Raw genomic sequence first — 23,803 nt, forward strand, 5'->3', positions numbered from 1 at the left:
ATAATCCAATATTATGAAATTAGCATGAGGAAAACAACAGGACTGTGCACTAAATTAAAAGAAAGCTTCCATGAAGTTGTAGTGGGTAATGAACATCTACTTTCCAGGTGTAACTGCTGCTATCAAATATCAGTGCTTAATAATCCTGGCCATTCTGCAGCTGCAATATCATGAAGTTATTGAACAGCCAATGACATTAGGAAGCCATAAAGCAATACTTAAATTAACATTTTATACATAATATAGTGTCCTTCAGTCTCCATTTCAAAGCATACAGTAAATATCAAAAACTATTTAAAAAGTGTTTTTAAAACCCCCCAATTTATTTAAAAGTCTCCTATACATTGAAACTTTCACAGGAAATAATGTGATCAGTGATATTTTTGGGCCTAATGAGTTGTTAAAAAATCATGATTTCGTATGACGGCTAAATGTTACCTACAGCTCACTGCAACTAAATACAAAGTCTTTAACATTTTTAGTAGAACTAATTTGCAAAAAAAGCTCATTAACTTCAATTCAAGTGGATGCAATTTTTTTTTCAGGGAAAACTATGAAGGTAAAGTTGATTGCTCACAGCTAGTTTGGGATATTCACATTAAGTTTACGCTACATTTGCAAAAAATTCCAATTACTTCAGTTTTATGTGTTAATTATGGTGTATACCAGTAATTCTGCCAATAGTACAGTATAAAGGATGTAAGATTTTCATTGAGTCAACATTTCATTCCACTGTTTTCTAATCTGACTACTATAAATTACCAAACTGTTTTCATTTTTAGTTATATTATGATGCAGTTTCAAAATGAATTACACCAGAGCAACGTAGTTACACTGTAGTTTTATGTCTTGCGATCTAACACAACCTAAAAACTGATTGCTGCTTGCTATTAGGCTGCTGGTAGAATACCTCTAAACCTTGTATACGTGCAAAGTTCAGGCAAATTGAGCCAAAGAAACTGCATATTTCAAAATTTTAAATATTTTTGATATAGTTATTTATATGAAATAGATATTGTATTGTTTTAAAAATATTTTGTATGTAAGTCATAACTTTAAAAGTTTTATTTCATCCTTAAGTAAACATTTGTCAAATTGTAATAACTGGTCATTTTACTTAAGGAATTGGTTAAATAACTTAAATGAAATGGAGATTGTCAGTGGTTTTCTATTTTGCAACTAATGTTGAAGAACTACATCATAGTGATTTTCCTAAATGTTTAATATTATACATAGTTTAATGACTGGTATTATATTCTATGGAAGATATTTTACAAGGTATATTGATAATAAAATGTATAATTTACATACTACAGTTTAAAATCTGAAATTTTGTGAGCTAAGCTTTTATGTTTTATATTAAAATATGCGGTTATTTTTAAGAAATCATTTATTTTTGTCTCAAAACCACAGCATGATCTATAAGGAGTGCTAATACACATTAAATAGACTTATTCAGCTGAGTAAAACAATAGGGAGTTTTTTTTAATGTTACTAACTCACAAAGTTGTTAATTTATTTAATGCTGATAATTTATATGTACAATCTGCTAGATGCTATCTTCAGTATTCTCTGTATAATCCAGATTGGATGTAAACATTTGATATTTATGACCATGGAGTCACAAAAATATTTATGTGTATTTATTAATAAAAATACATTAAATACAGAATGAAACCGTGATTTTTTTTTGTGTATCAAACTACCCTTTGCCTCCAGGTCCATCTTCATTAATTTTTCAGTCTAACATATCATCATAATGAAATGGAACTCTGCCTAACTGGTCTATTGGACCAAATGTCCTATATGTATTCCAAATAGTTGGAAACATAAACGACATAATTGATATTGGTATAGGTTTATTATTGTGACATGTACCAAGACACAGTGAAAAGATTGCCTTGCATACTGTTCATATGGATCAAATCATTTCACATCGCATTGTGCTAAAATAAGGTAAAACAATAACAATGTAGAATAAAGTGCAATACTACCAAAAAAGTGCAGATTAAGTGCAAGATTATAATGAGGTATATTATGGGGCCAGGAGTCCATTTTATTGCACAAGAGGTCCAGTCATGAGTCTGATAACAGTGGGATAGAAGCTTCCCCTCAGCCAGGTGGTACATGCTTTCAGGCCTTAGTATCTTCTGCCCAATGGGAGAGGGTAGAAGAGAATACGTCCAGGTGACTAAGGTCTTTGATGATGCTGGCTACTTTGCTGAGGCAGTGGGAAGTTTAGTCAGACTCAACAGAGGGGAGGTTGGGTTCTGTGATATGCTGAGCTGTGTCCACAACTCTTGCAGTTTCTTGAGGTCATATACAGAGCAGTTGTCAAACCAAGCTGTTTGCATCCAGAGAGAATGCTTTCTGTGGTGTATTGATAAGATTCATTCTGTAGTAAATAACTCGAGCACACCAACTGGTGGCAGTGAAATCCTTCTTTAATTATCTACCGAGCAACCTGCTTACTTACAATTCCTTCTTAAACTGTTTCGTGTTGTTCAGTAACAATCCTGTGCTAAGTCACACAGAGAGCAGATGGTGGCAAACAATGACAATAAATAACTGTACAAGGCTCACTTTATTCAAGCAGTTGACTGGATACATCACAGCCTAGTATGGAAACACCAATGCCTTGAATGGAAAATCCTACAAAAATATAGTAGATATGACCTAGTTTATCACAGGTAAAGCCCTCCCCACCATTGAGAGTGTCAATATGGAAAGCAGCATCCATTATCAGGGACCCCCAGATCATGCTCTCTTCTCACTGCTGCTATCAGAAAGAAGGTACAGGAGTCTCAGAACTCACACCACCAGGTTCGGGGAGTTATTACCATCAGGCACCTGAAGCAAAGGGGATAACCTCACTCAACTTCACATGGCCCATCACTGAACTATTCCCACAACTATGGCCTTGATATCTATTGCTTATTTATTTATTATTATTGTAACACCCTGGGAAAGGTTTCACTGCTAACATAATGGTCTTTCTTGTAGAAGCAGTGTTTGGGCTATATTTAGAGATAACGGGTGCTTTGGAATGTGAGCTGGATCCTTTGTTCAGTGGGAAATTAAGAGGGAAGACAGTGGAGAGAACCAGTCATAGAATGCGACCTGGTGGTGGACCGTGATTCAATGGAGAAGGTGCCACAGTAAAATGAGGATCGGCGAATACAACTTTTGGAAGAGCTGAGCTCCAGCTTGTGCACATTTGACTGTTTAATCATTATGGGCCCTTTACATTTTTTTCCTTTCTTTACTAACCCTTTGGTTAAGATTCATAAATATAATTCCTCTAATCATATGCAGTGTGTTGTCTGCTATTTCTTAGTACTGAGCTGTAACAAGGTAGTAAATTACACAGCATCCACACAAACCGTGGTTGGGGAGGCGGGGAGAACCGTCTCAATCTCGCAGGTTTGGCGGGACTGGAGTGTGTATTCCCTAAACTCATGCAGCCAAGGAAACCAGCAGGGATTTCATTACTATTTCCTTTTCTCCTTTTTTTTGTATTTGCACAGTTTGTTGTCCTTTGCACACTGGTTGTCCGCCCTGTTAGTGCGGTCTTTCATTGGTTCTATTATGGTTATTGGATTTATTGAGTATGCTCTCAAGAAAATGTATCTCTGCATTGTATATGGTGACATATATGTACTTTGATAATAAAATTACCTTGAACTTCAGTTATAGGTACTTAATAGATTTAATGGTGCCCTTGGAAGGACATGCAGGTAATTATTAAACCTTTTGCAACCATGTTGTTCATATTCTTCCACACACCCTCCTTTTGTCTTTTTGCTCAGTTTCCATTGAAGGTTTAGTTAGAAGGGACATAGAGATCACTAATGATTCAGAGAGCCTTTGCTATCTCATAGTCTCAAGTAAGGCACAGCCTAGGCATTGTCTTAACTGGAGTAGGTCATCACAATTATAGGTAATATAATGACGACATATTTATCAGATGCTTAACAATGCCTCCCAGCCATTGACCTTTCATAGGTAATTCCCATATTTTCAGGATAAACTAATTCATGACTATAGATTGTCACAATACTGTCTGTAAAATTCTTTTAAAAAAACACGGTTTGCCATATTTAATATGCAGATGTAAAATCAGTATATGCTGTAAATAGTCAGGAAAAATTTGTAAAGTGAGACAGACTGATAACCTTTCTCCCTCCACAGACTCACCAGAGGAACTGAATGTATACACGCCGTTATCACAGACTTTATAAAAACAGTCGTAAACAAATGTCTCTCCTCCCCCCCACCCCCCATCTACAGAATCATTTAGAGTCATTTAGAGTCTTCCCTGACCAGAAGCCCTGCAACCTGCTGACGGGTACATAAGTGGCAATCAGGTCTGGCGACCAATTTAAATACAAGAGGTCAAGATGCAATCTCTGGAAAGCCATCTCACATGCGAAGTGGCAATTCTGGGAAAAACTAGAATGACTGAAGGATGTTCGACACCTGTGGCAGGACTTGAATGCTACCACCTCCTACAAACTGAGACCAAGTTACTTAGGTGACAACGAGGCTTCACTCCTGGATGAGTTCAATGCATTTTATGCTCATTTTGACTGTCAAAACATGGAGGCACCTTCACAAGCTCCCACAGCCTCCAATGACCCTGTGATTTCAGTCTCTGAGGCTGATGTGAGAGCATCCTTCAAGAGGGTGAACCTATGGAGAGGATCTGGCCCAGACAGAGTTCCTGGCCAAATACTAAAGTCCTGTGCTGATCAACTGGCTGGAGTGTTCATGGATATCATTTGCCTCTCAATTCAACAGTCTAGGTACCCACTTGCTTCAAGCAGGTTTCAATTGTACCAGTGTCCAAGAAGTACATGGAGAACTGCCTAAATGACTATCATCCAGTAGCACTTACAACCAATGTGATAAAGTTCTTTGAGGAGTTGGTGATGAAACTTATCAACTCCCACCTGAGAAACAACTTGGATCTGTTCCAACTTGCCTACCATTAAAACAGGTCAACAGATCTTCACTCAACCCTGGAATATCTGGATAATGAAGATGCATACATCAGGATGTTCTTTATTGTTTACAGCTCAGCATTCAATACTATCATCCCCTCAGAACTAAGCTTCAAGTCCTAGGCCTCAGTATTTCCTTGTGCGATTGGATCCTCGATTTCCTCACTTGTCAGATTTCCTCCAGTCAGATTGGATTTTGGGATGATACCAGTTGTAGACATTATTATTGGGATATTACTCATGAATGCCTTGTTCATGTTCCAAAGTCTTTCAATTTCCTCTTTTAATTCAGCATATTTCTGGTGTTTTTCACTTATTGATTTCAGTATGTTGTGTGTGTTTGGAATGGCTCTATCTGTTAAGTCAGTTCTTACTTGTTCATCCTGTAATATTACTGTGTATCCAGATGGTTATGATGGATTGTCCTGTCTGTACTAATGGATCAAGGTATGGTGTCTTTTATGAGCTTGTATTTTAAAGCAGAGTTTTAGTGAATAATGTTTGCCACTTGATTGTGTCTGTGTAAGTAATCAGATCGAATTAAACTCCTGTAACGTGTTTGGATTGTTTCTGGTTTCTCTTGGCATTTTCCGCATTTATCATCTTAAATTTCTTGCTCTTTTATTATGAATTCTTGATCATTTTTTGTGCTAAGCTCCTGGTCCTATATTACCATAAGGAACCCCTCTGTTTCTGGGAGGAGATCTCCAACTCAGATTCAGGCATTTGACACTTCTTTGTTGACACCTAGTCTGCTCAGATCATAGGGACATCTTCCATGCAGGGCCATGTCCTTCCTTCTGTAGTGATAATGTCTTCCTTTTCTGGGTTGTGCTCTCATTTAAGTTTAGTGGTGTGAACTTCTTATCAGAATTTCATATGCTCTCATGGAGTGCTGAATCCTGTTTTCCTTGATGAAACTATATCCTTTGAGGTTTTTATCTGACTGTTGTGTAATTTTTTTTATATCTGCTCTTCCTCTTTCTGTCCCAGGTAGTGTTAAAGTGCATATAGTGTTTTCTAAAATTTATCATTTCTGTTTTTCTTATCATCATTATTATTATTTCATCTTTTTCTTTTTGTATTTGTACAGTTTGCTGTTTTTTTTCACACATTAGTGGTTTGTCCGTCCTGTAGGGAGTGGTCTTTCATTGATTCTGTTGTGTTTCTAGTACTTACTGTGATTCACTGCAAGAAAATAAATTTCAGGGTTATATATGGTGGTATAAATGTACTTTCATGATAAATTTACTTGTAACTTGAGATGCTGAATATTTCCAGCAATATTTTTGTTTTTATTTTTACTTACAGCATTTACAACATTTTGATTTTATAATTATATTTTTGATGGGGCTTTAGTATCCAAGTCTACTGCCCTCGCAGAGTGTATATTCAATATACTGCAGTGAGTTAGACACCTCAAAAATTACCCAAGATGCAAGCTGGTGAAAACATATTGCTGCTTCAAGGGTGAATAAATTAAAGGTAGAGATAGATGGCTTCAATGTGCTTCAAGTTACCTAAAAAAACCCCAAAATCTTGTAAATGCTTAAGTCTATTATAAAAGGCAGACTTCACCCACTATGACTCAATCCAGGTACAGTATAGTCATTGGGTAAAAGGTGCATTGTGCCGACCATTACGACATTCACATACCTTATGTGCACAGATGGTATCTCTGTCAAGCAATAGGAGATTCTCAACAGAAGAGTCAAGTGGGGGTATCAGCTCCAGGAATTAGGATTTCATCCCTGAAAGGCAAAAGAAAGGGAATTATAGGTCAGTTAGTCTGACTTCAGTAGTTGGGAAGATGTTGGACTCAGTTGTTAAGGATGTGCTCTCGGGGTTGTGGTGAACTATGTGCCTGTCTGGACATGCCCCCTGCTGAATGCTCCTGTGGCTCCTCCCACAGGCCCCTGTATAAAGGCGATCTGAGGCCTGACGCTTGGCCTCAGTCTCCAGGACATAGTATGATGGACACTCACTCCTGGTTCCTTCTTCCAGTCAATAAAAGCCGATATCTCACCTTACGTCTCAGTGTGAGTTATTGATGGTGCATCAGGGGTACTGGGAGACAAATGATATAATAGGCATTAGTCAGCATGGTTTTGACAAGGGAAAATCTTTCCTGACAAATTTGTTAGGACTTTTTGAAGAAATAACAAGCAGGATAGATAAAGGAGAATCAATTAATGTTGAGTACTTAGATTATCAAAAGGCCTTTGACAAGATGCCACACCTGAGGCTGCTTAACAAGCTACAAGCCCATGGTACTATGGGAAAGATTCCAGCATGGATAAAGCAGTGGCTGATTGGCAAGAAGCAGAGAATGGGAATAAATGGAGCCTTTTCTGTTGGCTTCTGGTGACTAGTGGTGTTCCGTGGGGTCTGTGTTGGGACTGGTACTTTTCATGTTATATGCCAATGATTTGGATGATGGAATTGATGGCTTTGTTGCAAAAGTTGCAGATGATATGAAGACAGATGGAGAGGCAGGTAGTTTTGTGGAAGTAGAGAGGTTACAGAAGGACATAGACAAATTAGGAGAATGGACAAAGAAGTGGCAGGTGGAATGCAGTGTCAGGAACTGTATCATCCTGCACATTGTTAGAAGAAATGAAGAAGTTTTCTAAATGGAGAGAAAATACAAAAACCTGAGAAATCTGAGGTGGAAAGGGACTTGGGAGTCCTTGTGCAGGATTCCCTAAAGGTTAATTTGCAGTTTGAGTTTGTAGTGAAGAAGACAAGAGGATGGAATATAAAAGCAAGGATGTAATGTTGAGACTTTATAAACCACTGGTGAGGCCTCTCTTGGAGTATTGTGAGCAGTTTGGGGCACCTTAGAAAGGATGTGCTGAAACTGGAGGGGGTTCATAGGAGGTTCACTTAAATTATTCCAGGATTAAATGGCTTGTCATGAAGAGTGTTTGATGGCTCTGGGCCTGTATTCACTGGAATTCAGAGGAATGAGGGGTGACTTCATTGAAACCTCTTGAATAGTGAAATACCTTGATAGAGTGGATGTGAAGAGGCTGTTTCCTATGGTGGGAGTGCCTCAGTCTCAGAGCAGAGGACACAGCCTCAGAATTGAGGGGTGTCCTTTCAGAATTGAGATGAGGAGGAATTTCCTTAACCAGAGAGTAGTGAATCTGTGGAATCCATTGCCTGAGGCTTCATGTATACTTAAGGCAGAGGTTGATAGATTCTTGATTGGTCAGGGCACGAAGGGATTCGGGAAGAGGCAGGAGATTGGAGCTGAGACGGAAAATGGATCAGCCATGATTAAATGGTGGAGCAGACTCAATGGGCCAAATGGCCTAATTCTGCTCCTATATCTTGCGTTCTTATGGAATATGGTCACATTCAATGAGGATTTGGAAAGTAAGCAAACCTCTCCTCCTGTTAACACCATGACAAATTCACTGGCTCTTTTTCTGGCAATTTCTAATGTTCTGGAACATGCCTTTAGAGTGTATGGAGAAACAGAACATTGAATACTGAATGTGCCAAAGAATGCTGACTTTGACACATGGCTCTGATAATCCAAGATCAATGAGACAATGGGGCCCTCTATTGTTTGGGTCCAACCATGGATATTGCATTCTAGCTGTTTACGTGATAAGCAAGCCAGAGCAGTACAATATGGAGAGCAAGCTGCTGCCCATGCAGTAGGCTCCCCCTCTCTATGTGGCTGATGATTCCAAAGGAACGGCAGAGGCTAACACAGTTTAGCATCAGTGGCATCGCAAGTGTTGCTAGTCAGCATTGAACTCAATGTAGGACTGCCTTACGGACTCCAGCTCCATACTTTTCCTCGGGGCTTACTCATAAAAACTTCCTCATAACTGAAGTTTGAGATCAGAGTTTTCCTTATCCTATATGACCTGCCAACAATGGCTAATGTGCCCAGAGTGACTGGTTTTATGTCAGCTGATGCTTCATATACTTTTACCACTGCTGAGGCAGCCTCAGCTTCACGCTTTTCTTTGAGCACACTTAATGTAGCCTTACACACGTTCTCTCCATGTCTGTATGAGCTCTCTCTATGTCTATGTGAGCATTCTCCATTGACTACATAAGCTCACTCCATTGTCTAAATGAGATTTCTCCATTGTCTACATGAACTTTCTCCATGTCCATATGATTTTTCTCTATGTCTGTATCAGCTTTCTCCATTGCCTACATGAGCTTTCACCATGTCAATGCAAGCTTTCTCTATTTGCATCTCAACTTTGCATTTAGCTTAAGTTGCTGTCATTCTTGCTACTTCAGTTCTGGCAAGAGTTCGTGCTGCAGCTATGCTAATTGTGGACTCATTTATCTGTCACAAAGACACTGTAGATGCACCACATTCAGACCTCACTTCCAGATTTGGTGATTGACATAGCTCGGATCGGAAGCTGACATTATGGTCTACGGCATTCAGACATATCACCAGTCCGTGGGCAATCCCCTTGAAGATGAGTTACCTTTTAACAGTACTGCCCTCACTGTGCGTTTTTACAAAGCTAAGCAGGGAATCAAATACCTTTGAAAAATTACCTGAGGCAGAAGCTTCCTTCAGGGGTTTTAAAGAGATCTTACTTGTGAAAAGAAATTGCTGCTTCAAGGGCAAGTGAACGAGGATGGAGATAAATGTCTTTCCAGTGTGTGTTTTAATACGAAATCTAAATCAATCCACACAAGAAATTACATAAAAAACAGCTTACAAACAGAAAGTGGTGTTCATACAAAATGAACTGCATCTCTAGAGGCCAAAACACTAAGTTACAGTACATTAAAAATTATGTAACCTAGTTCTTTTTGTAGCTAAAATGACTCATGGATAATTGTCCATGTTTTCAACAATAATGCTGTGCATATCTGTGAGTCTGCTAATCAGGCTAGTGTTTCCCTCGAATTGGAGGAGTAACAAGATAAACAAGCATTGGGAAACCACCTGCTGTTCATTTAGGTAAGCGCAAAATAATGTCATCTTAACTGGTTAGCTGATATTTGTTGTCAATATCAGCACCTGGAGGCAAAATAAGTACAACACAGACAGATTTTTAAGCATGATCTCCTGCCCCAGGGAAGTCTAAAAACATGAACACAGTGCTGATTGTTAATCCATGTGTTAAATTCCATTTTCCTGGGGAGGTGGGATAGGTCAAACAAGTTCAAATACCTTTAAAAGACAGTCCTAATTTGTGGCCATCTCCCTTTGTATTCCCCTTACAATTCCTTTGAGATCTTATCTGAAAATGTCTGCTGGGAAAACTAGCTGACCAAGATTCAATTTTATCTCCAGGTTAGTTAAAATTAAAATATTAATGATTCTCAAGGGTTCATTAAAATATGCATATATTAATTTAAATATGTAATAATAATATATTTCCTCCTGTGACCGTGTGGGTTTTTCTCAGGTGCTCCGGTTTCCTTCCACATTCCAAAGCCATAACAGAGTTAGGGTTATTAAGCTGAGGGCATATCATGATGATGCTGGAAGCATAACCACACCTGCAGGCTGCCCCCAGCACAATGTTCACTGATTTGATGCAAACGATGCATTTCAATGCATGTTTTGAAGTACATTTGACATAGAAAACTGATCTCTAATATTTAGTCTTTAAGGGGCTGGAGTGGTTCAAACATATATTTGGATGAGAATAAAATATCACTCCAACAAAAATATTAAAATACGTCCACTAACCACAGCTGAATAGCTTGGAGCCACAATCCAGTTATATTCAAAAAAGCACAAAGGAGATAGATGGAAGAATTTTACTCTGAGCATTTGGTATTGTTAACATGTAAACTGTAACTTTTTCTATTGGCTTGGCATTGGTGGACAAGCACAGTTTGCCAATATTGCAGATCAGAACCCCCATTGGACTGTTTGTCCCACTCCCATCAGGGAAGAGGCTAGGCAGCATCCATGCCAGGACCACTAGACACAAAAACAGTTACAGCACTTCTCCCAAGCTGTCAGGCTGATCAAAACCTCCACCCATTAACCCACTACATCCCATATTACGTATATACAGTACAATTAGTATATGTATATGAGCTAATCTTATGTGTATATATCCACACTCCACAGTTACGTACATATTGTGTTTTATAGGATCATTTCATTCCCATATACATTCGTGTACTGAAGAATGACAATGAACAGTCTTGAATCCAAGGGCTTCCACCCTAATAATGAAAGTAGCAATTCAAGCCTGTGCATATAAACTACCTCGAGAAAAGTGTGTACAACTTTATGGTATTGATGAAGAACCATTCATGGGCAACATGGTGTCTATAAAGAGTTTGTATGTTCTCAATGTGACCCCTTGAGTATCCTTCCACCTTCTAAAGATATACATGTTAGCAGGTTAATTAGACCATAAGACATAGGAGCAGAATTAGGCCATCTGGCCCATTGAGTCTGCTCCGCCATTTAATCATGGCTGATCCTTTTTTTCTATCTCCTCCTCAACCCCAGTTCCTGGCCTTCTCCCTGTAACCTTTGATGCCATGTCCAATCAAGAACCTATCAATCTCTGCCTTAAATACACCCAACAACCAAGCCTCCACGTGGCAACAAATTCCACAAATTCACCATCCTTTGGCTAAAGAAATTACTCTGCATCTCTGTTTTGAAAGGGTGCCCCTCTATCCTCAAGCTATGTCCTCTTGTCCTAGACTCTTCCACCATGGGAAACATCCTGTCCACATCAACTCGGTCTCGGTCTTTTAACATTCGAAAGATTTCAATGAGATCCCCTTCATTCTTCTGAATTATGGCTAGTTCAGACCCAGAGCCATCAAACGTTACTCATGTGATAACTCTTTCATTTCTGGAATCATCCTTGTGAACCTCCTCTGGACCCTCTCCAATGACAGCACATCTTTTTAAAGATGAGGGGCACCAAATCTGTTTACAATACTCAAGGTGAGGCCTTACCAGTGCCTTATAAAGCCTCAGCACCACATCTTTGCCCTTATATTCTAGACAAATGAATGCTAATATGGCATTTGCCTTCCTCACCACTGATTCAACCTGCAAGTTAACCTTCAGGGTGTTCTGCACAAGGACCCCCAAGTCCCTCTGCATCTCAGATTCCTGGACTTTCTCCCCATTTAGAAAATATTCCATACATTTACTTCTACTTCCTAAGTGCATGACCATGCATTTTCCAACATAATTGGGTGTCATTGGGTGGTGCACTTACTAGGCTAGAAGGGTATGTTACTGTGCTGTATCTCCAAATTTTTTTTTTAAATCTAAATAAAATGGATTGAGATAAACATTTGGGATTATACACTTTAATGAACATGTAACAATAGAACTCAGATCCATTTTATTGACCTTTGGAGACAAAAGAGATTCTTCAATGCTGGAAATCTTCCACACAAAATGCTGGAGGAATTCAGCAGGTCAGACAGCATCCCTGGTGGGAATGAACAGTTGACATTTTGGGCTGAAACCCAGCCTGGAAAGTTGACTATTCATTTCCATCCATAGACCTACTGAGTTCCTCCAGCTTTTGTGTGTGTTGCTGACACATGACCTCACCAACGAGGACTAATTGGATGATGATCCACTATTACAATCACATCAGTTTGGACAGTCTACTATTGAATCATAGAATGATTTTACAGCACGGGAGATGATATGGCCTGCCATCTCTCTAGAAGGGCTGTTCACTAGTTCCCCAGACTGGCCGCTTCTCTCTATTCTGGTAAATTTTTCTTCACCCTGTTTATGTCTGTTGTGTATTTGATATTTCAACAATATTTGAGTAATCTTGTATATATGATGTTTGATTAAATGTTCTTGATCATTTAAATAATTCATTACAGGTTATATGTAAAAATGTGTTAATTGCATACGTCATTGCGCTACCATGTGATATGTGATAAGACAAAGCTATACCTGCATTTTCGGACTGCCCATGTCTTTCTTTGAATTAGTTTAATGTTTTGAAGTCACTAAACATAAAAAAGTCCATAACAGAACCTGTATTTATCACTTCAGAAGCTAGTGCTTTTCAGATTCCTACCTCCCAGAAGTTCTGTAGAAAAGTGTTTTCCTCACAAAACTAGTTACTTCCCCATTATTTTATTTCTTTGATCTCTAGTTCTTGAGCTACTGATCAACTTGAATATCCTTCTACTATCCGGACCCTTCATCGCCTTACATGATTCAGATTTCCATCTGGTCTTCTCTAGCCTCTCTGATCTATCATTACAAGAGTTGTCCCTCATCTCAGAAACCACTCTCTTAAATTCCGTTTGGATCCTCTCTAGTTCCACCAATCACATTCTTCCCACGACTAGGTGCCCATAATTGAACATAATACTCCGTTTGAGATGGATCTGTGTTTTATTGACCTTGAGCATTGCTTTCTTGCTTTAAAATTCTACACCTCTGTACATAAATCCTCTGGCTAGGATCTTTATGTCCTCGTTGTCCACAGGAATGGTACCAGAGGATTGGAGGGAGGCGAATGTTGTCCCCTTGTTCAAAAAAGGTAGTAGGGATAGTCCGGGTAATTATAGCCTTACGTCTGTGGTGGGAAAGCTGTTGGAAAATATTCTTACAGATAGGATCTATGGGCATTTAGAGAATCATGGTCTGATCAGGGACAGTCAGCATGGCTTTGTGAAGGGCAGATCGTGCCTAACAAGCCTGATAGAGTTCTTTGAGGATGTGACCAGGCATATAGATGAGGGTAGTGCAGTGGATGTGATCTACATGGATTTTAGTAAGGCATGTGACAAGGTTCCACATGGTAGGCTTATTCAGAAAGTCAGAAGGCATGGGATCCAGGAAAGTTTGGCCAGGTGGATTCAGAATTGGCTTGCCTGCAGAAAGCAGAGGGTCGTGGTGGAGGGAGTACATTCAGATGGGAGGGTTGTGACTGGTGGTGTCCCACAAGGATCTGTTCTGGGACCTCTACTTTTCGTGATTTTTATTAACGACCTGGATGTGGGGGTAGAAGGGTGGGTTGGCAAGTTTGCAGACGACGCAAAAGTTGGTGGTGTTGTAGATAGTGTAGAGGATTGTCGAAGATTGCAGAGAGACATTGATAGGATGCAGAAGTGTGCTGAGCAGTGGCAGATGGAGTTCAACTCGGAGAAGTGCGAGGTGGTGCATTTTGGAAGGACAAACTCCAAGGTTTTTTACTCAGAGAGTGGTTGGTGCGTGGAATGCACTGCCTGAGTCAGTGGTGGAGGCAGACACACTAGAGAAGTTTAAGAGACTACTAGACAAGTATATGGAGGAATTTAAGGTGAGGGGTTTTATGTGAGGCAGGGTTTGAGGGTCAGCACAACATTGTGGGACGAAGGGCCTGTAATGTGCTGTACTATTCCATAAAGTTCAGAATTGTGTATGACTCATAAATCACTTTCTCAACATAGCCTGCTATGCTCAATGGCATGTGTGCCTATACCACCAAGTCCTGCTGCACCAGAATCCCTGTCAGAACAATATTATTTACTCAATATTTCCTCTCCTCATTCTTCCTTTCAAAATAAAGCAGGGTAAAGGAGCAAATGATCACATCTTACTGTCTTATAATTATCCTTCAACAGATAAGACTAAAAATAATTTCACACAGCAAAAAAAAATACTAAAAAGCAATTCATGGTAAGACATATTTGGTCTTACTATGAAGCATCAACATGCAAATTTTCTTTGAACTTCAGACTGATGCTGTATTATACAAGATACACGACAGTAGAAGTGCTGACTTAAGAAGACTCAGAACATAAATCAGGAAGAAAAGTTGAAGAAAGCCAGTTGAAACAAAGTCATTATGCAAGAAAGCTAAGAGTTTCAGATCATATGTTGAATTTTGTATGCTGACCGAATTGGATATGAGTAAAACAGGATATCAGATACCATTCCCAGAATTACCTTGTAAGGGCAGGTTAGAGATTCAGAAAGCATATACACCACTTCACCTCAGCACAAGATACCAAAGAGAACATTGAAGAAGACTGTGAGTTTTAAAGTACCCTAAAGGTGAGTACCCTACTACAATTATGTAGTTGATGTAGAATCCTAGAACTGGCATATAATATGGCCAGAGTCAGGAAGTGACACCATCACTGATTCCAGAGATAATTGATACATCAACAACATCCTACTAAATCAAAACAAGCAACCCCAGTGCATTTACAAAGGTCACAGAGAAAACATTTTTTTTAAATGCTGGAAACTTTCAGCATGTCAGGGGACACCTCTGGAAAGAGAAACAGAGTTGATGTTTCACAGGGAAGATTTTTCAGAGCATGGACTTTTTATGGAGAATTCAAAATCCAGTTAATAACTTGAACTTGTGATGCTGTTAACATTGATTTTATGCATTCTTTTCTTATAAAGGAGGAAATCTCCCTTGGGCGAGAACAAGCGCAGGCTAGAACTTAAAGTGCCTCATCTTCCAGGGTGTCTTTGTGGCAGAGCAGATTGATGGATACAATTAAATATTCCCATTTCAGCCTGTTGCAGCAGAGAACTACAACTGCATTTAAAATCTGTACAGTTAATAAAGGTGGTTTAAGCCATTTGAATAATCTAGGCTGCTTAAAACCGACAGAAATAATGGCCTTAAGATACTCACGAGGAGGCTGTTGCTCGACGTACAAGTGCATTTAAAAATCAAGATTTTCGACTAACTTTATCAACTATCTTGCTGGCAAACGTACAGGCTCTGGTAAATAAAACTGACAATCTCAAAGCTAGGGTTCTGCATCAGAGGGACATTAGAACAGATTCCGATTCAGATTGATAGGTTCACTATAGAGCATCAAGATTGGACGATCGAAACTTTCAAAAGCAGAGGTGGTGGTGGATACCTCATGATTGACTCCTCTCGGTGCTCAAACGTATCAGTGATATCCCAGTTCTGCTCACCAGACCTGAAATACCTTGCAATTAAGTCTTGTTCATTTTACTCTTTGTGGGAAATTTCAGCGATCATTTTGGTAGTATACATTCCACCTCAGGCCAAAGTCAAACAGGCTCCAGATGATCTGAATGATGCGATCAACATGCATGAAACAAGACACCCTGATGCCATCACCATCATTTTGGGGGATTTTAACCAGGCCAGCTTGAAAAAGTCACCAAACAATTATAATGAACAAATCACTTGTTGTACCAGAGGAAACAACACACTGTTACACCACCATCAAATATGCCCACCTTGCTATCCCACACCCAAACTTTGGAAAGTCTGGTCACCTGGTTGTCCTCCTGCCCCTGAGTATAGGCAGAGACTGAAGAATGCAGCATGAGTAGGGTTGATGGACTGAACTGTATTCAGGGATTCATCTTCAAATCTGGATGAGTATGCCGTAATTGTTACTGACTTCATTAAAACCTGCCTTGGTGAGTGAAGGATTATTCAAGGACATTTTCAACCTCTCACTGCTACGGTCAGAAGTTCCTACCTGCTTCAGAAGGGCATGAAATATAGCAGTGCCCAAGAAGAGAAGTGTGAGCTACCATCCAGTAGCCTTCACACCTATGGTAATGAAATGCTTTGAGAGGTTGATCATGGTCAGAATTGACTCCTGCCTCAGGTCCTTGCTTGTCAGTCCTGATTGATAAGCTACAGAACCTGGGTCTCTGTACCTCCCTCTGCAATTGGATCCTTGACTTCCCAACCAAAAGAATGTAATCTATGTGGTTTGGTATTAATAACTCCTCCTTGCTGACGATCAACACCGGCACACCACAAAGATGTGTGGTTAGCCCACTGCTCTGTTCCCTCTATACCCATGACCTTGTGGCTAGGCACACCTCAAATTCCATCTGCAAATTTGCTGATAATACAACCATTGCTGGCAGAATCTCAGATGAAGATGAGAGGGTGTACAGGAGTGAGATACACCAGCTAGTGGAGTGGTGTCGCAGTAAGACCAAAGAGCTGATTGTGGACTTCAGAAAGGGCAGGCTGAGGGTTCACAAACCAATCCTCATAGAGGGATCAGAAGTGGAGAGGGTGAGGAATTTCAAATTCCTGGTTGTCAAAATCTCTGAGGACATAACCTTGTCCCAACATATTGATGCAGCTATAAAGAAGACAAGTCAGCAGCTATACTTAATTAGGAGAGCAGAGTTAAGATGGCACAATTGGCTGCCTCTTTGAGTTCATCTGCAAAAAACAGCATAATTTCTTTCTTTCACAAACAAGAGAAAATATGCAGATGCTGGAAATCCAAGCAACATTTTTTCCATAGATGCTGCCTGGCCTGCTGAATTCCTCCATTTGTGTGTTGCTATAATTTCTCTCTATAATGTCTCTTTTTTCATTCCTGTTCGAGGTGTTCAGGGTTCTGTTGAGATCCTGATCCGCAAGTGGCACTCAAACTGCATTTTATTTTTAACGGCAAATGAGTTCCCATTCCTGAAGCTTGTTGGCCATCCATTTTCCAACATTCTCTGGGCACGGCTCGGAAGATGGTACTTCCAGGGTGTGGCCCTGAGGATGACTGATTTCAGGCTGGTATTGCTGACTGAGGTTTTGCGGTAGAAGGAACATCAGGATTCTGCTGCGGTGGATGTATGGAAAAGCGACACAGCAGAGAGAGGGAGAGGGAGAGGTGTCGAACTGTCAGGTAAACAATGATCTGTGTTGACTGCAGATCTCTTTGGGTGCTTTGCTGTTACTTGATCGATGGTGGGCACTGATGCTTTTTGCTGAAACAGGTGATGGGGAGAGGGAGGAGGTTAGAGCTTGCTGCTTCTGTGGGGCAGGGGGAGACAAGGCTTGGGCATCTAACATTTTTCTGCTGCTCATTTTTTTGGAGTGTTTTTCGTAGATGTATACGAAGACAGGTATTTTATGTTGTATACTGTATACATTCTCTGATAATAAACAGAACCATTTAGGTTTGAGGAGATTTGGTTTGTCACCTAAGACACTTGAAAACTTTTACAGATGTACTGTGGAGAGCACTCTGACAGGCTGCATCACTGTCTGGTATGGGGGAACTACTGCACAGGATCGAAAGAAGCTACAGAAAGTTGTAAAGTTAGTCAGCTCCATCTTGGGTATTAGCCTCCGTAATATCAAAGACATCTTCAAGGAGCGGCACCTCAAGAAGGTGGTGTACCTTATTAAGAACACCCACCACCCAGGACGTGCCCTCTTCTCATTGTTACCATCAGGCAGGAGGTACAGAAGCCTGAAGGCACACACTCAGTGATTCAGGAATAGCTTCTTCCCCTTTGCCATCTGATTCCTAAATAGACATTGAACCCATGAACACTACTTCACTTAACAAATTTCACAACACATGCCGGTGATACTAAGCCTGGTTCTAATTCTGATTAAACTTGAGAGGTTAGAGGTATAACAAGTGTAGGCAGGATTTTAGTTAAGGGGGTGGAATTCTCCTCCTAAGTGATGTGGGATTTCAGGGCGCCTAACGGTCTCCCTGATGATGGCATCTGTGAGAAGCGCATCCAACTGCAGCTGCTGACTGACAAGGTCAAGGAACTGGAGATGGAGCTGGATGTGCTCAGGACCAGCCATGAGGCCGAAAATCTCATCGATGAGACCTTTACTTAGGTGGTCTCACCTAGAGTGCAGCAGGCCGGCCAGTGGCACTGTGTTCGGCTCTGAGGCTCAGCAGGGAAGGGATAGAGATAGAGATAGGGATAGGAGACTTAGCAGTTAGGGAGATGGACAGGAGGTTCTGTGGCTGTGAAAGAGTTGGCAGGGTGGTGTGTTGCTTCCTAGGTTCTAGGGTCCAGAATGTCTCAAAGCAGCTGCTGAAGCTTCTCAAGAGGAAGCGTGAGCATTCAGAGGTTGGCACCCATGACATACTGTAAGTAGAAAGGGGGAAGAGGTCCTGCACAGTGAGTATAGGGAATTAGGGAAAAGACTGAAGAGCATGACTTCCAAGGTAGTGATCTCTGGATTTCCCTCAGTACCATGTGCTAGTCAGGGCAGGAATAGGATGATAGTACAGATGAATGAGTGCCTGAGGAAGTCGTGCAGGAGCACAGTTTCAGATTTCTGGATCATTGGGATTTCTTCTGGGAAAGGTATGCCCTGTACAAAAAGAATGGGTTATGCCTGCACCAGATCCTTGTGGGCAGGTTTGCTAGAGCTGTTGGGGAAGGTTTGAACTAATTTGGCAGGGGAAGGGAACTGCAGTGATAGGACTGAGGATGGGGTAGTTGGTACACAAATCAATGCATTGTGTAGTGAGACTGTGCGGAAGGACAGGCAAATGCTAGGGCAAAATTGCAGTCAAAGTTGATAGGAAATGGACACTAGCAGGGATGATGGCAGACCGGCAATGGCTGGAGTTTCTGAGGACAATTCAGCGCAGGATAGATACATCCTAAAGATAAAGAAGTATTCTAAAGAGAGGATGAGACTATCAAGGGAAGTCAAAAACAGCATAAAAGCAAAAAAAAGCATACAACAAAAATATTTGGAAGTTAGAGGATTGGGAAGCTTTTAAAAACTGACAGAAGGCAACTAAAAAGCCATAAGAGAAAAGCTAGTTAATAATATAAAAGGAGATACTAAAAGTTTTTTTTTCAGATATATAAAGAGTAAAAGAGAGGCGAGAGTTGATATTGGTGCCTGGAAAATGACACTGGAGAGGTAATAATGAGGGTTAATAATGGCAGATGAACGCAATAAATATTTTGAGTCAGTCTTCACAGTGGAAGACACTAGCAGTATGCCAGAAATTTGAGCATCGGGGGCAGAAGTGGGTGTAGTTGCTATTTCTAAGCAGAGGGTGCTTGGGAAGCTGAAAGGTCTGAAGGTAGATAAGTCACCTGGGCCAGATGGACTACACTCCAGGGTTCTGGAAGAGGTAGCTGAAGAGATTGTGGAGGAATTAGCAATGATCTTTTAAGAATCACTAGATTATGGAATGGTTCTTGGATCATGCCACCTTTCAAGAAGGGAGGAAATCAGAAGAGGGGAAATTATAGGCCAGTTAGTATGACCTCAATGGTAGGGAAGATGTTGGACTCAATAGTTAAATATATTGATTCAGGGTGCTTAGAAGCACATGACAAAATAGGACAAAGTCAGAATGGTTTTCCTAAGGGAAAATCAGTACTGAAAATCTGTTCGAATTCTTTGAGGAAATAACATCTGGGATAGACAAAGGAGAATTGGTACATATTGTATACTGGGATTTTCAAAAGGCCTTTGACAAGGTGCCACACACAAGGCTATTTAGCAAGTTAAGAGCACATGGTATTACAGGAAAAATACTAGCATGGATAGAAGATTAGCTGACTGGCAGGAGGCAAAGACTGTGAATAAGTGCGGCCTTTTCTGGTTGACAGCCAATAACTAGTGGTGTTCTGCAGGATTAGGTTTTGGGGCTGTTCTTTTCACATTATGTGTCACCAATTTGGATGATGGAACTGATGGCTTTGTGGTCAAGTTTGCAGATGATTCAAAAATAGGTGGAGGGGTAGGTAATGTTGAGGAAGCATAGAGTCTGCAGATGGACTTAGACATATTGAGAGGATGGGCAAAGAAGTGGCAGATGTAGTGTAGTGTAGTGAAGTATATGGTCATGCACTTTGGTAGAAGGAATAAAAGCATAGACTATTTTCTAAACGGGAAGAAAATTCAAAAATCAGAGATGTTGGAATCACTCTGCAAGATTCCGTAAAGGTTAACTTTTAGGTTGAGTTGGTGGTGAGGAAGGCAAACGCAATATTAGCATTCATTTCAAGTCTAGAATATAAGAACAAGGATGTTGTGTCTTTCTAAGGCATTGGTCAAATCATACTTACAGTTTTGGGTCCCTTGTCTAAGGAAAGAGGTGCTGGCATTGGATAAGGTCCAAAGGTCGTTCACGAGAATGAAAGAGTTAACATAGGAGGAGTGCTTGATGGTTCTGGGCCTGTACTCACTGGAGCTTAGAACGATGAGGCTGATTTTCTTGAAACCTATCAAATATTGTAGATGCATAAATAGACTAGATGTGGAGAGGTTGAGGAGGGCAATAAATCAGCCATGATGTAATGGTGGAGTAGGAATGCCCTAATTTTGCTCCTATGTCTGTCTTACGGTTTCATCAGTATGTTTGCTAATGTTTGACACCACTAAATGGGGTATTTCAAATGTGTGTCTTTTTATAAATCTGTGCAATACAAGAAGATCCTTGAATAAACAAGATGTACTTTTGGCAGCTCTAGGTGTTTCGGCAATACAAGTTTAACCGCGTAAATCTGATTTTTGACAGCGCAATCTTAAATTGATATTTATTTACGGTGTTATGGAGTCCTGATGAAGGGTGTCTGCCCGAAACGTTGCTTGTTTATTTCTTTCCAAAGCTGGCGACTGATCTGCAAATTTCCTACATTTACAGCATTCCCAGCATTTGCAGAATCTCTTGCATGACTTTGCGTTGCTTTATAACGTCCAGTTCAGAACTGAAATAATTTTAGATCCCCCCTTCTCTATATGTGGTTTGTGTACTTCGTTTCTAAAGATCATTTTGATTGTTCTTGAAGTAGTTACTTTACATTTGAGTTCGATTATTGCAAGGTTTTGGTTTCGCAGGCCCGGAACTGATTTGTGCGAACAGGAAGGAAGGGTGAAAGGAGGAATGTTAAGCGTGTGACACCATACCGGCAGGCGCAACGATGTTGTGGTGAGGACGATTTTATGTGCTGCACGTGATTGTGGTGGAAGGATTTGGCAGTCGGCGAGCTGAGGCTGATATATATATATTTTTAGGATACTACCTTCCCGGTCTTCTGTCGGGCAGCGGGATGTCCTCTGGCGGCGGCAGCAGCAATATTTTTAGCAGTTACCGGGCGCTTGCGCTCCACTGCAATCATGTCCCGCACGTGGTGCGGTTCCACCAGCGGCACCGGGAGTTTTACCTGGTCACGGCCGTAGGGGCAAGTTTTCACACCTACAATGTGAGTAATGTTGCCTTGCTTTGTCTCTGCGTTACCCACCTGCACGATCTGAGTAATGTTGCCCCCTGTGCATTACCTGCTTATTTTCACTTTCTTTGAGAGTCGACGATGACTGACTTGCACATCGTTGTTGTGGATTCTTAAGTGCTTATGAAAGCCGGTGGGGAGGGGGGGGGACCTCAGAATTTTGCACAGGTGGGACAGGGCACGGTCTTGTGAGGTGAATGTGTGGTAATAGCTAGTACACTCCTGAAAAAGGATCTAGTGCCCTTCTGTCTGTATTAGCTTTAAACGTGTCATTCTGAATAATGCTTCTTCATCTTAAATCTTGGACTAAGGGCTTCTCAAGAGTCAGAAGGGGCATTGCATTGTTTTTTTTAAAGAGGTGGTTTTGAGCGAATTCTTAAACCTTAAATTGAGTTTCTGTGTTCTCCCCGTGACCTCCTGGTACTCTGGTTTCCTCCCACATGCCAAAAGAAAAACCAGCTGGTAGGAGAATTGGTTATTACAAACTGGCCCATGACTAGTCTAGGTTTAAATCGGGGATCGCTGGGTGCCACAGTTCAAAGGGCCAGAAAAGCCTGATCTGTGTCTCTCAATAAATAAACTATTCAGTGTGTCAAACAGCATCTGTGGGAGCAAAGGAAGTGGAGCTAGAGAGGTAAAGACAGTAACTGGTAGGTAATAACTGGAATTGGGTGAGGAAGGGATGGGCAAGGGTTATTGGTGGTTGGAACCAGGAGGGGTGTTAGGAGGAGAACAGAATAAGAGAGAAAGGAGCATGGTGAGTTTAGTTACGTTAAATTGGAAAAAATCGATATTTGTACATTGGGCTGTGGATTACCTTGGTGAAACGTGGTGCTGGTCTTTTAGTTTGCACGTATTCATCCTGGTAGTTGAGAAGACAGAAGATGAAGTGTGTGACTGGAGAGGAGAATTGAAGTAGTTTGACCAGGAGCTCAAGGTGGTCATTGCAAACAGGGCAGTTTTATGAAAAACAGTAGAACTATAGAACCATAGAACATTACAGCACAGAAACAGGCCTTTTGGCCATTCTTGGCTGTGTTGAACCCTTTTTCTGCCTCATCCCACAGACCTGCACCTGGACCAGATCCCTCCATACACCTCTCATCCATGCACCTGTCCAAGTTTTTCTTAAATGTTAAAAGTGAGCCCGCATTTACCACTTCATCTGGCAGCTCATTCCACACTCCCACGACTCTCAGCGTGAAGAGGTGCTCCTAATGTTCCCTTAAGCAACACACACAAAATGCTGGTGGAACACAGCAGGCCAGGCAGCATCTATAAGGAGAAGCACTGTCAACGTTTCGGGCCGAGATCCTTTGTCGGGACTAACTGAAAGGAAAGATAGTAAGAGATTTGAAAGTAGCAGGGGGAGGGGAAAATGCGAAATGATAGGAGAAGACTGAAGGGGGTGGGGTGAAGCTGAGAGCCAGAAAGGTGATTGGCAAAAGGGATACAGAGCTGGAGAAGGGAAAGGATCATGGGACAGGAGGCCTAGGGAGAAAGTTCCCTTTAAACTTTTCCCCCTTAACCCGTGTCCTCTGGGTTTTTTTCTCCTCTAGCCTCAGTGGAAAAAGTCTGCTTGCATTCACTCTATCTATACTGATCATAATTTTATACACCTTTATCAAATCACCCCTCATTCTCCTACGCGCCAGGAAATAAAGTCCTAACCTATTCAACCTTTCTCTGTAACTCAGTTTCTCAAGTCCCGGCAACATCCTTGTAAACCTTCTCTGCACTCTTTCAACCTTATTAATATCCTTCCTGTAATTATGTGACCAAAACTGCACATAATACTCCAAATTCAGTTTCATCGATGTCTTATACAACCCCACCATTACATTTCAACTCTTATACTCAATACTTT

At 40.8% G+C, this 23,803-nt stretch overlaps 1 protein-coding gene and 1 long non-coding RNA gene across 3 annotated transcripts in view; one reads left to right on the forward strand and one right to left on the reverse strand.

Moving 5' to 3' along the window:
- Positions 1-1,780: 1,780 nt before the first annotated feature.
- LOC132393985 (uncharacterized) lies at positions 1,781-21,848 on the reverse strand. 2 transcript variants are annotated; one of them, XR_009512133.1, is made up of 3 exons: positions 21,730-21,848; positions 6,660-6,754; positions 1,781-6,191 (listed from the first exon to the last, which is right to left on the reverse strand). It is a non-coding gene; the product is annotated as an uncharacterized LOC132393985 (long non-coding RNA). The 2 variants fall into 2 exon arrangements; XR_009512134.1 differs by lacking the exon at positions 21,730-21,848 and adding an exon at positions 20,773-20,900.
- The window catches only part of wdr36 (WD repeat domain 36), an 81,177-nt gene continuing 79,130 nt past the window's right edge, over positions 21,757-23,803 (forward strand). The window contains exon 1 of the mRNA XM_059969514.1: positions 21,757-21,909. Coding sequence (XP_059825497.1) covers positions 21,757-21,909 — 153 coding nt within the window. The remainder of the gene's footprint in view (positions 21,910-23,803) is intronic.

The sequence above is a fragment of the Hypanus sabinus genome, chromosome 5 (genome assembly GCF_030144855.1).
Source record: "Hypanus sabinus isolate sHypSab1 chromosome 5, sHypSab1.hap1, whole genome shotgun sequence".
Lineage (NCBI taxonomy): Eukaryota > Metazoa > Chordata > Chondrichthyes > Myliobatiformes > Dasyatidae > Hypanus > Hypanus sabinus.